Raw genomic sequence first — 12,429 nt, forward strand, 5'->3', positions numbered from 1 at the left:
ATGTTGGAAAACACCAATATCACAGCTAACAGTGGCAGTTGCTTTAACTAAATGAACCTTTTCTCCAACATGGAAATACAACAATTGCTTCACCAGGCCCCTTCTAGCTGTTATTGCTCACAACTTCCCCAAGTGTTTGATTTCTCTCCTAACCAGAAAGTAGAGCCGTCACTATATGACTGGAGAGAAGACACATTTAAGGACAAAATGTTTGGTACACACTGTTTTCAGAGCCCTGGTTAACCCGCCTTCCCTGTATGGTGTGTAACATTCCGGCATGTGCCTCACAGTTGACTCATCTCACAGGAGTGTGAGGTTTAACCGGCTGGAGAGTTTTTGCACTTTGTTGTGATTGGTTAAGTTTCTGTTCTTAAAGGCTCCCCTCCCCTCCCCCTCTTCCTTTCTCACACAACACATCCTTTTCTCCCTTTGCTTCAAACAGAGTCCAAACAGCATGGATGTGTATTCACCCTTATGTCACGGCCTTTGGAAACTATCTATCTATCTATCTATCTATCTATCTATCTATCTATCTATCTATCTATCTATCTATCTATCTATCTATCTATCTATCTATCTATCTATCTATCTATCTATCTATCTATCTATCTATCTATCTATCTATCTACCTTCATTACAAATGAACAGGATGTTTTGGGCAATGGGATAATAACATTTGATGCAGTGTTTGGTTGTGATTTTGAACAGTACGATATGTCACAACGTTTTTAAGTGTGCTTAGTAAACATTCATTTCAAAACAAAACAATCCAGGCATGTCTCTGCTTTGCAGTTTCACACACCCTCTTGTCACTAGATGCCTGTTGTCTGTCAATAGTGAACATCCTGCTTCCGTATTATGAGACTGCAGTGTTGCCCGTGAGTCAGCGAACCACACCAACAAACCAAAAGGGGTTCCCAGAGTGATTGTAGGTTAATCATGTTTGATTTTTAAAAAATACACCTTTTTGCTGGGCAAAAACTCCTCTGTTTCAATTAGGTCACAAATGAAACAGAAGTGATAAGTCAAGAGATCTCCATCTGCTGTTGTCTTCCTGGTAGACCAGTGTTTTGTTTCTCAGCATGTGGAAATTTACTGGACTTCAGATTTCTATACAGTGATTAACTTTTATGGTTAGCCTTTGCTCTCGGGGCATTGAACACTATGTACCTCCGACTAATAAAAACAAAGAATAAACTTTTATGGTCCCCATGGCATATATTTACTTATTATCTTGTTATTTGTCAACTCTCAGCTCAAGAGGCAAAATAGAAATCTAATTAAACACTAACATCATGGAAAATTTGGCAAATTCCTTATTTGCTGACATACAGACATTTTCTGCAAACAGATGTAATTTGGCAACATGAGATTAATGAATTCTAAAAGTATAATAAAAGATGAAAAAAAAAACAAAAAAAAACAAGACCACAGTCTCTAAGGGGAAAACTTTTCTTGACACCGCGTGCCCGCGTACGTGCTGTGCGCATGTACAGAAATGTCCAGCATGTAGTCGAGCGCCGTCTTTCTGCGCTGCGCTCACAGGGGGGGGGGCTATGACGTCAGCCCCGCTGGCAGGAGGACAAGAGGGGCGGTCTCCTGACGTCAGTGCGCTCTCATTCACAAGCACGAGCAGTATATAAGCGCTCTTCAAAGCACTCAGACGCATAAGCAGCTCACCATAAAGTTGTACCTACTTAACTTTTCAAAGAAGAACCGAAAAACTTCCGGATACACTCAAAAAAAAAGAGGAAAGGACCAACTTCAATACTCTGAAAACTTTGTTTGACTTTTCTTTTTTTTTTTTTTTTTTTTTCTCTAAACAATCCAACCGGAACAAAGGACTCGCCACGCTTTATGTATTTGGATTTATTATATCTATCCCGCCGTCCTACTATGGTCATAATGGAGGTCCCCACCATCGACTGTGCGTCTCTCCGTGCCCTGCTGGAGGACGACGTCCCGGGCTGCCTGGTCCTGGACTGCCGCTCCTTCCTGTCCTTCAACGCGTCCCACATATCGGGCTCCACCAACGTGCGCTTCAGCACCATAGTGCGCAGGAGAGCCAGGGGGGGCCTGGGACTGGAGCACATTGTCCCCAACGAGGACACAAGGAACCGCCTCCTGTCCGGGGAGTACCAGTCTGTGGTGCTGCTTGACGACCGCAGCTCGGACTTAAGCCAGGCGAAGAAGGACGGGACCTTGATGCTGGCTGTGACGGCCCTGTGTCGCGACCCCTGTGGGGTCAGAGTTTTTATTCTAGAAGGTAAGACATTTTTTTTTTTTTTTTACTGCCTCACACAATTGTTTCACTGTATCTTAACAACGGGCCAACAAATGCGGATTACAGCTGTCACCATACCAGCTGGTGCTGGAGTAAACAATGTTCCAAAATAGACCCATGAGCAGTTGTCACCTTTTTGGAGACCCATATTTAAACGTGGATGTGCCTCTGTGCTGTGATCTGATATATGTGTATTTTTTCTCTCCCCTTCTTAGGTGGTTTTGAGACATTTTCAACAGATTATCCAGAGACGTGTACCAAACCCTCCCCTCCACAGGGGCTTAGTTTACCCCTGAGCGCCAGCCATCCTGAGAGCGCAGACCCAAGCTGTAGTCCATGCAGTACTCCTTTATATGACCAGGTCAGTACCTTTTTTTAAATTTATGTTTATATATCTAATACGATTGAATACACACCACACCTGTGTGTTTCTTACTTCCTGTTGTACTGAATGGTGTTGCTTTGTTTATTTTTTTCTGTGTAGGGGGGTCCTGTGGAGATCTTGCCTTTCCTGTACCTTGGCAGTGCTTACCATGCTTCAAGAAAAGACATGCTGGACATGTTGGGGATCACCGCTCTGATCAACGTCTCTGCCAACTGTCCCAACCACTTTGTGGACTCCTTCGTATACAAGAGCATCCCCGTTGAAGACAACCACAAAGCCGACATCAGCTCCTGGTTCAACGAGGCAATCGAGTTTATCGGTGAGTCCATTCAACATCTTTACCCCACTTCACCCTCCTTCTGCTGCTAACTGTAGGCGCCTATCACAGCAGCCACCACCAGAGCCCGTTGATGGCAGGCCACAAAAACGCCCCACCCCCCCTCTTCCTTCACAACACTCTTTGACTGCTGGATTTAAATTTAAAAAAAAAAGTTCCCTCCAAAACCGACCAGCTGTCTCGGCACATGCTCCCCACTCCACCATAAGGGTGGTTACATCATCACCACCTCCCAGGCTTAGAAAAAAGGGATGCCCCCTTTTTAATGAATTGCGAGGCAGCGGCCCCAAACTAGTTTTGTTATTGGGGGGGGGGGGCTGGCTCGGCTCGGCTTCCATGTCTCCCTCCACGCCACTCTTTGTTCTGGCTGAACAAAAGGCAATTTCTCCCCTCTCACTGTCGGCCTTCCTCCCAGATCAATACCCCCAGCAGGGGTCTGTTCCCCTCTTTTGTCCATTCAGACTGCCTCCTTTGGGAATAACCCCCACAAGCTCACACCCTGCACCCCTATTGACTGTGTTCCTGTGTCTTAATGAGTGCTGTTGAATTCAAATAGCAACTGAAAGTGTTGCAAGGACTTTTGTGTTCCTTCCTGTGAGGGGGCAGACCCTAAACCTCCAGTCTTTGCAAATGGATTTCATCACCTGATGGATGTTTACAGTGAACTAATGTTGCTTTCTCTTCTCTTCTCCCTCAGACTCGGTAAGAAATAAAGGAGGCCGTGTGTTTGTGCACTGTCAAGCAGGCATCTCCCGCTCCGCCACCATCTGCCTTGCCTACCTCATGCGGACCAACCGCGTGAAGCTGGACGAGGCCTTCGAGTTTGTCAAGCAGCGCCGCAGCATCATCTCCCCCAACTTCAGCTTCATGGGTCAGCTCCTTCAGTTCGAGTCCCAGGTCCTGGCCACTTCTACTTGCTCCTCAGAGGCAGGAAGTCCAGCAATCGGCAACAACAGCACAGTCTTCAATTTCCCAGTCTCGATCCCCGTGCACACCTCAGCTGGTCAGCTCTCATTCCTCCACAGTCCCATCACCACTTCTCCCAGCTGCTGAGGAAGATGTGTGGAGCACAGACTTTGTTTGGACTTGAACTGTAACTCACGAGTGCCTCTGCTTAGAGCACTGGCCAAGACACGGTCCTGATTATAAGCCATTTTATTGTGATACTGGTATCACTGGACAGAATGGGTAGTATAGTATTTGGTGTCAGTTCATTTGACTATGTGATCTGCTGGCCAAATCTCTGTAGGTTGGCCTCATCATTTCAAAGGGAGATCAGACTACCACCAGGCAGTATACATGTTGTGTCGCCTAAATGTGAAAGTCATCTGCAATTTTTAATCCTGGATGATTTGGGAAATGGCTGAAAAGGTAGTTGAGATTATTCCCGTAGAGGAAGTTAGAAGTAGTAAGAATATTCTTTACTCAACAGATTTATTTTTTTCTTTGTATGAAGGCAATTGCTTTTGATAATCATAATAATTTTCAAGCAAACTAAATGGAGAGGGCTAACAGTTGTCTCAGGAATGTTGACTGATCCTTCTCAAATGACCATTCTGCTTTCTGCAGTGGCTAAAGAAAGCCATGTCAACACATTGCCCAACATGGCGTGGAAGTTACTCTTTCGTTTGACGAACAATGAATGTATCCCCCTCTTTTAAGTGTAGATGTAGCAGGAATCTTCATGTTCAGTTTGAGAGTTGAATGGGTTGCCAATTCAAATGCAAATACTTGCCTTTCAAGACATCATGAAACCTTGACGATCCTGACACATTGGGAAAATGGACCATTAAATACCTCATGTTTCTGTACTGTGTACTGCAGCGCTGAGGTGGACAGAACCCCAAAACTGCTAAAATGGGGACACGTAGTCCTCAGTGCCTGTATTCTCACATATTTATTGAACCAAAGTAATATATTTCTCTATCATATCTATTTTTGCATATGTTTGTTGAAATGTTGTTTTTTTATACGTTTAATAAATCTCATTTGACTTTTGTACTCAGTTGAAGATGTTCACTTTTTTTCACATCTTATGTCTTACTTTAGATTTATTCACTAGTTGCCAATAATGCACCTTGACTTGCAAATCATTTTAGTCAACACAGATTTAGTTTTGTAATAAATGTCACAACTGGTTATCTACCAATATACCAATTATGCCAAGTAACTTGAGGTAACTAATACCTAAAACAGCTTTATCTTTACAATGTGGCCCCTTCAGGTTATAATTCTACCAAATAAGTCCAAAATACAAAGCAAATGTATAAACTGATTTAATTCTCTCCATCTATCCATGCAAATAAAATATATGTACTACATCTGTAGTACAAACATTTTAGGGCTGCAACAAACCAAATAAGGCCATCACAATTTCCCAAAGCCCATGTTTTCTTTCAAAATGCTTGTTTTGTCTGACCAACAGTCCAAAACCCAGATATTGAATATAATAAAAGTCTAAGACAACCTGAAAATATTCACATTTTAAATGACGATGTTTTCTTTCTACATCAAAACTGTTAACTGTTAAATGAAAGTTTCCTCATTCTGATGCTTGTGAATCGGTACAACTGCAATGTGACTAAACAAAGCTGAAGTAAAACGGACCTTCTGTCCTGTCAGACATATCTTTGTGCACATCTTTCCCTGTTTTGTTCCATGTGTTGGAATCCTATCATATATCTGCATAAGGATTTCTGCCCACATAAGAAGCATGATGTCATGGCGTGGGCCATTGTTTGGGCCACACTCCCTCTCTATGAACCCATCTGAGAGCAGGGCAGCAGCAGGAGGCTTAAAGAATCAGCCAAGGAGCCCTCCCTCTGCGGCCACAATAGGAGCAGCTGCAAGGCGTTTGGGAAAAGTGTGACAACTAAAGAGCATTCAGGGCTCATTCAAGCACCGGCCTTGTGTCCCCTGCCTCCCACACCAATGACTTGGGGACAGAGACGGCCCTGAAAGGGAAAGGAATATGTTTGGGTTGCAAATTAGCCAAAACATTGGCTTTGACCCTTGGTGGGGTGTGAGAAAAAGGAGAAAAACTTCCTCCAGAGGTGATGAGGATGATGATGATGATGATATCCAAAGGCCTTCACTACATGACAACACTTAATTTAGCTAAGGTCTTTTTGGGGAAAACCTTACATTTTAGTATCACTTTCACTTTCACGTTGAATACATGGATTCTGCGAGATGACAGAATGTATTTTTTCAAAGTGACACACACTACTTATCTGACAGCGATGCAAATGTTTGTCTCAGAAATAAAACATCACAAGTGACGATGCCTCCGTGATGAAAGGCTTATTCATTACCTCACCAGCTCCCTCAGACAAGCTGTGGTTTTGGTGACATATGTGCGTCTCCCCCGACCCCCCCAACCAGCCCACCCGCCTTTGTGTCTTTAGACTTCCTGTTGTCCTGTTGGCAGGAGTGTGTGTGTGTGTGTGTGTGTGTGTGTGTGTGTGTGTGTGTGTGTGTGTGTGTGTGTGTGTGTGTGTGTGTGTGTGTGTGTGTGTCTGTTGAAGCTGTTAGGCATCTGATGAGGGAGTTTAGGAGGGGGAAATATGCCCTCAGCCAGGTCAGGGACATTAAAGCATTGTGATTTAAAGTGTGTGTGTGAGACAATGTCAAGGTGCTTTCTGTACAAAAATCTGTTCAGTCAAAGACCTTCTTCAAAGCAAAAACAGGATGCTTACAGCTCCAGCATCACAGACAAGTCTGATAAAAGGCGAGCAGGTTTCTCCCTTTCCAACTGGATTATATGAAAAAAATGTAAACATAAACTTGTATACATTTATTGCTGATATATTGAACTATGTGTTTCTTATAATATCCTCATATGTTCAGTTGATATCATTCAGTCAGAATTGACCATAATGTAATTTGTCAGTTACACCTTGTTATCGATTGGCTGTTTCATTTAGCAACTAGGCTCTGACTCACCTTCAAAGTCATTTCAATTCACACCATCCAGAGCAAACAATGGATATCTAATGTGTCAGACACTGCTGTCATGACAGGAAGAAACACAACCCCGTCCCTCCCTTTTTACATAATCCAGTTTGGATCAAAAATATGAGATTTATGACACATACCCACTTTGAATTGAATCAAATGACTCATTTGAAAGATTTGCTACAAGCCTACTCTCATTTTTGCAATAAAAGAACATGAGATCATCATCATCGTCATCATTATAAAACAATGTGGCACCCTTGTCTCCAGTTCATTGAACATTACATTACATGACACACAATAAGACCTTTAAACATTTAAACTTTCAGTTCTACGTCTCAGTAGAGGTGTTGACATGATTACATAGTAGAGGCCTATGGTAGGAATTTATTTTCACACCGTCATTGCAGTGTTACAACACCATATCAATTAGTTCATATGAGCAGTATCTTTTATTATTCTAAAAAAATATATATTTTCTATTGTGTTCCATTCACTTTGTTTAAGACAAATATTGTAATAATGGTGGCTCGAAGGTTTACAGTTGAAAGTGCAGCATATACTAAAAACTAAAACAGTAGCCCCCTTTTTCACCTTGCTCCATATTGTTTAAATATGTCATCAAACGAAAACATCCAATAGAAACAAAAGCTGACCTCCCCAACGTTTTAGTTGATTTCAGTCTTTTTCAACGCAGGTTTAACACACGTCAGACCATCTTTTCTTCAAAGGTTATATCAGGGCGGGACGAGCAAATCAAATGAGTTTAAGCATACAGTATTCATTCAGGATGCCCCTGTGGTTTTGTCTCTACTGAATGTGTAAGTCTCTTTAGGAGAGATTCAGCTTAACTGATCCATACAAGTCCATACAGTATATCAAGACTCATGAGTTTTTATGGAGACTACTGTCTGCCCTGTAGATAGCTTCTGCATTCAATTTGCAATGAAAATGTCTGAAATGTTGGAGTAGGGACATTTGATTTGAATTATTTATTTGCACAATAAAACAAAGCAGCGGAAACACAACAACAAAAGAAATTGTGCGGGTGACATTTAAAAAAACAACCTAGAGCCGTATAGCAGGAATCTTACCTGACTAAGCATTCAAAGCAAATACAAAGGTCATGGACTCAACAATAGTAAACAAAAGAAAATATAAAGTAAGCGACATAATTCAAGCAAGCCAAAACATAATGTAATAATAATATTTCGTTTTTCTAATCGATTCCATAGTTCAGGAATGCATCACACCAGCTGATATTTCAAGTCAATTTAAGCTGTATTGCCACTCAATGATAAACAACTTTATCATTTTTATTGTCACACAGGACACACAGACACTCACAGTATACAATACTCAACAAATAAAAAAACACTTACCCACTAAATCCAACCCATCGTCCTGTGTGAGAAGGGCCCAAGTGTGAACGTGATTTGCCAGTCTGATTGCTGGAGGATGCTGGGTAATTACAGCTCTCACACTTCATCGTACCTTGAAACTGGATTAAGTCTCTCACACTCACACATCTGTTCTCACAAACACACACAATATCCTGAGTGAGAGGATTCAGTCCACACATTGATGTCATGGCCGAATACTCACCTGGAGTAAATCTGTAAGAGGATTAAGGCTGGGAAAGGAAGGCCTCTGAAACGTGACTGTAGCATCTGGACTGGCTCGCTCTAGCCTTTATAATCAACAGACGGCAAATCTTATTTGGGCTTTATCATAAACAGAGTCAACATGGAAGTTTTCTATAAAAGAGGTCAACGTGTCACCTGCTTCAAAATCTTTTAATGGATAAATTAACCCAGCAATATTGCAGGTAACACATACCAAAAGGAATTTAAAAAAAGAAAAGCACTGTTGTATTATCAAACTTGTCTGCGACTGCTGATAAAAAAAACCCTGCACCTCTACCAAACCTTCTGTATTAAATCCTGCAAAAGAGGCCAGACATGCTGCTGTTTTGCGTGACAGGAGCCCAGATAAGGCCAGATCTGACATGATAGACTTGAATAGCTGAAGGAATGTCAGGACATTACGTATGGCCGCCGTAAAGTGGCTTTTCCTTGCCAGCAGGGCTCCCTTTCCTTTAACAACCCCATCTGGAATGTCTGATGACGGTGGAAGAGGAACTAAGTCGGCTCCAACGGTGTACTATGGTTTATCAAACAGGGCATCTCTGCAGAAGTTGTTTAATATTAATCTCCCATTGTGTTTGTGGTTGTTCTACCTGTCAAGATAACAGAGTTCTGCTAGGCCTTGGTATAAAATGGGGTCATTCATTCTCTAACAATATGCTGTAAAGTAAAAAACTTGTGTAGAAATAACACCTTTTAATTTTGTAATCGTTAAAGCGCATGGGATATTTGTATGAAAGGCAGACGTAAGACACCCATCAATCCCTCCAGAGCCTCATTCACCACCCGGAGTCTGAGCAGAGTCTGTAATTTTCCACTCTCTGGAGGTACAGGGTTGTGTTCACAAGCAGCAGCGAGATCCTGTGTGGAGTATTCGAGGAATGTATGGCATCCTGTCTTCTACACTGACTGCACTCCGGGTGGATGATGTCAGACACAAAGATCACACATATGAGCAGACATAAATCACATTAGGGCGGCCCAGATGTGCTCGGTAACTTAAACAAATCACATTTTGTAGGAATATTTTGGCTAATTTAAGAAAAAAAGGGTTCAAATGGCCAAATGGCTATACGACAACAGTTATATGACATCTTTGCAGATCCGTATTATGAACCACAGCTGGCACTCAACAAGTGAGACTAGTTTGTCTGGCTGTTATCAGAGAACTGTGACTTCTAACTTCTAACTTCTATCACAAAACCAAAACACCACGCTGATCCGGTTTAACCCAAGGTCGAAACAAGTCGAGGAATTGATCTGAGTTCTTGTCCTTTTCAGTGCTGAAGTAATGCAGTGATACTAAAAAGCTAAAATCTTATTGCAGAGATTTGAGGGCCCTGGGCAAAAACAAGCATGGGACATCCCACATGACTGAGAAATGATCACCACACATATGGTCTACTGTGACCGTTCTTCAGATGGAAAAACACATCTAACAGCTTCATATTAATTAGATTTGTTTGATTTTAATATGAGTTGTGAGATGGTGTCATGTGATGACCAGGCCTTATATTTACATTTTTAAGGTTTAAATTACTTGTGTGTTTTGTAATCAGACATTTTCCTTGACTTCTACTATACATATTTGACACAAATACATCTTGTGTAAAAATGTATAACATTTTTTTGTTGATATTCATTTTTTTTTGTTATCATCAAGTTTTAACTTTAAGTATTAGCCAAATCATTCAGTGACATTTGTCCTGTTTGCTTTTAGTTAACTGGGTTAAGGTGTGCTGTGTGACCCGTTGCAAAATACACATGAGAGAAGGTCTCTTAATAATATGTTTGATTTATGAAATGTAATCTCATTCTGTAATATCATAGTGATGTCCAAAACCACAGTTGTGGCATCACTCTCTTGTTCACACTTGTTCAGTAGAGCATCACACATGTGGATTGTTACTGAGAAATCCCTTCTTCCAAGTTCATGGGTGTGACTGCCATCTAATGGAAGATATTGTGTGTTACAATTAAAAGAAATACAGTCTTTAATGGGAATTAATCAACTAGACAGCCTGTAAAAAAAATGATTTCCTGTAGCATATAAAAACATTCAGGCTGATTTACTCAGGCAGCAACACATCAGTGCAGTTTGATTACACAATCATTTTTTTCATGTTGACTTTACGTTATCAGATAGTTGAGGTTGTCCAAATTGCCAAAGTCTCTGTTGACAGTGAGGAGCTCGTGAAATAATCAGGGTGGGTGTAGAAAGAGGGCCGCAGGCAAACACACGCAAGTGAGATTTCATGATTGGGACCAGAGGATGTTAGATTAACCTGACACATGCTCCCTCTGTCATTAGTGTGTTTTTTCAATTTCAATCAGCTATTCAAATATACACTAAAGTACAACAGATACCCTGGGTCAGATAGAAGGAAACTGCTGAGCTGAGCAGGATAAGTAGAAAGATAGACTGCTGCTATTTGTCAATCAAACTGTTGACTATTGACCAGTATTGTTAATGAGTAAAACGGCTGCTGTGAGGGCCGTTTTAGAAGGAGATGTCACCACAGCATGAGTGATCTATATTCACTGATCATTAACTTGACTTTTAACTGCAACATTTATATTTTTAGTTAAAAAATAAGAGATAATAAATCAACAAAATTCTGCTGCAAATGATGATAACATTGAACTCCAGATTACGTTTTTATTAAAAACGAGATTAAGTTGTAGTAAAATGAACAATAAACCATTGTGACACTGGTAGAGCAAGTTATACCTGTGCTTTTACTGCTATGACAAGTCAAAATGACTAAAAACAATTCAACAACAAACATATAACCTTTCTTCACCACTTCAGAGTAGCCTTCATAAAAGGAGAATAAATGCGGCTAGATAATTAAATAAAGGAAAAACTGACTTGCATCCAATAAAATTCAGCAACAGGGCTCTTTCAAAGCAGACATTTTGACTCATCAAAGTCTTACTTATAACATTAGTGATGGCCCAGTTAGCCATTACAGTGCCCCAAATAAATGAGCACGCACAACAGTGGAGGAATGTAACTTCATATTTTTACTTAAGTATTGTATGTTACATGTACTTACTTGAGTATATCCATTTTCTGCTACATTATACTTTGACTCCACCAGTTCTTCACTACATTTATTTGTACTTTTACACAAATACAAAACATGTGATCACTCTATAATAGGATGCAGTATTATGAATTAAACTACCAAACTAGTTAAAATTAGATGGTGATCAGCCACCACCATGACCAGCTACAACACTGAAATGCTTCATATAACAAATCAATAGGATACAACAATTTCAACACTGAGGTGACCAATCTTCACAGTGAGTGTTTTTACTTTTGATACTTTAAGTTGGCCTACAATTTGCTGATAATAATGATGTGCTAAGTGCATGAATATCAATTATATTAAAGTATTCCTAAACTTTTGTACTGCCACTTTTAATAAAAGCATCTGAATAATTCCATCACTCACTACTAGGACTCTTAAACTGAAGCAGATACTGTATATTGAATTCAGACATCATGAGTTTGATCAAAATCTAAATGTGCTCTGTAAAAAGGCCTGTTAGTTACAGTAGCATGCAGTTCACATAAAAAAAAGAGTAAAGATAAGATAAGAGAGATAAGATAAGATAATCCTTTATTAGTCCCGCAGTGGGGGAATTTGCAGGCTTACAACAGCGTAGAGTAAAGTGCACACAAGAGACATAGTAGAAGCAAGACAAGCTAAAAAATAAAAAATGAAAAATAAAAATAAAATAAAGTATTATAAATAAGCAATAAAAAAACAGTAGAAAAAACAACAATAACTGAAATATTATATTTACA

At 40.5% G+C, this 12,429-nt stretch overlaps 1 protein-coding gene across 1 annotated transcript; it reads left to right on the forward strand.

The window, feature by feature from the left end:
• The first annotated feature begins 1,647 nt into the window (after positions 1 to 1,647).
• Positions 1,648 to 5,007, forward strand: dusp1 (dual specificity phosphatase 1). The gene is made up of 4 exons (XM_054597393.1): positions 1,648 to 2,266; positions 2,500 to 2,645; positions 2,769 to 2,988; positions 3,704 to 5,007. The coding sequence occupies exons 1-4, from the start codon at positions 1,858 to 1,860 to the stop codon at positions 4,057 to 4,059; spliced, it is 1,131 nt and encodes a 376-aa protein (XP_054453368.1). The 5' UTR covers positions 1,648 to 1,857; the 3' UTR covers positions 4,060 to 5,007.
• Positions 5,008 to 12,429: the final 7,422 nt, after the last annotated feature.

Source organism: Anoplopoma fimbria, chromosome 4, assembly GCF_027596085.1.
Source record: "Anoplopoma fimbria isolate UVic2021 breed Golden Eagle Sablefish chromosome 4, Afim_UVic_2022, whole genome shotgun sequence".
Classification (NCBI taxonomy): Eukaryota; Metazoa; Chordata; class Actinopteri; order Perciformes; family Anoplopomatidae; genus Anoplopoma; species Anoplopoma fimbria.

Bases quoted from the DNA above. Each gene is read 5' to 3' on its own strand.
- dusp1 (XM_054597393.1), top strand. From the start codon at position 1,858: ATGTATTTGGATTTATTATATCTATCCCGCCGTCCTACTATGGTCATA. The intron at 2,267-2,499 runs GTAAGACATTTT...TCCCCTTCTTAG, and splicing joins CAGAGTTTTTATTCTAGAAG to GTGGTTTTGAGACATTTTCA. The intron at 2,989-3,703 runs GTGAGTCCATTC...CTTCTCCCTCAG, and splicing joins CGAGGCAATCGAGTTTATCG to ACTCGGTAAGAAATAAAGGA.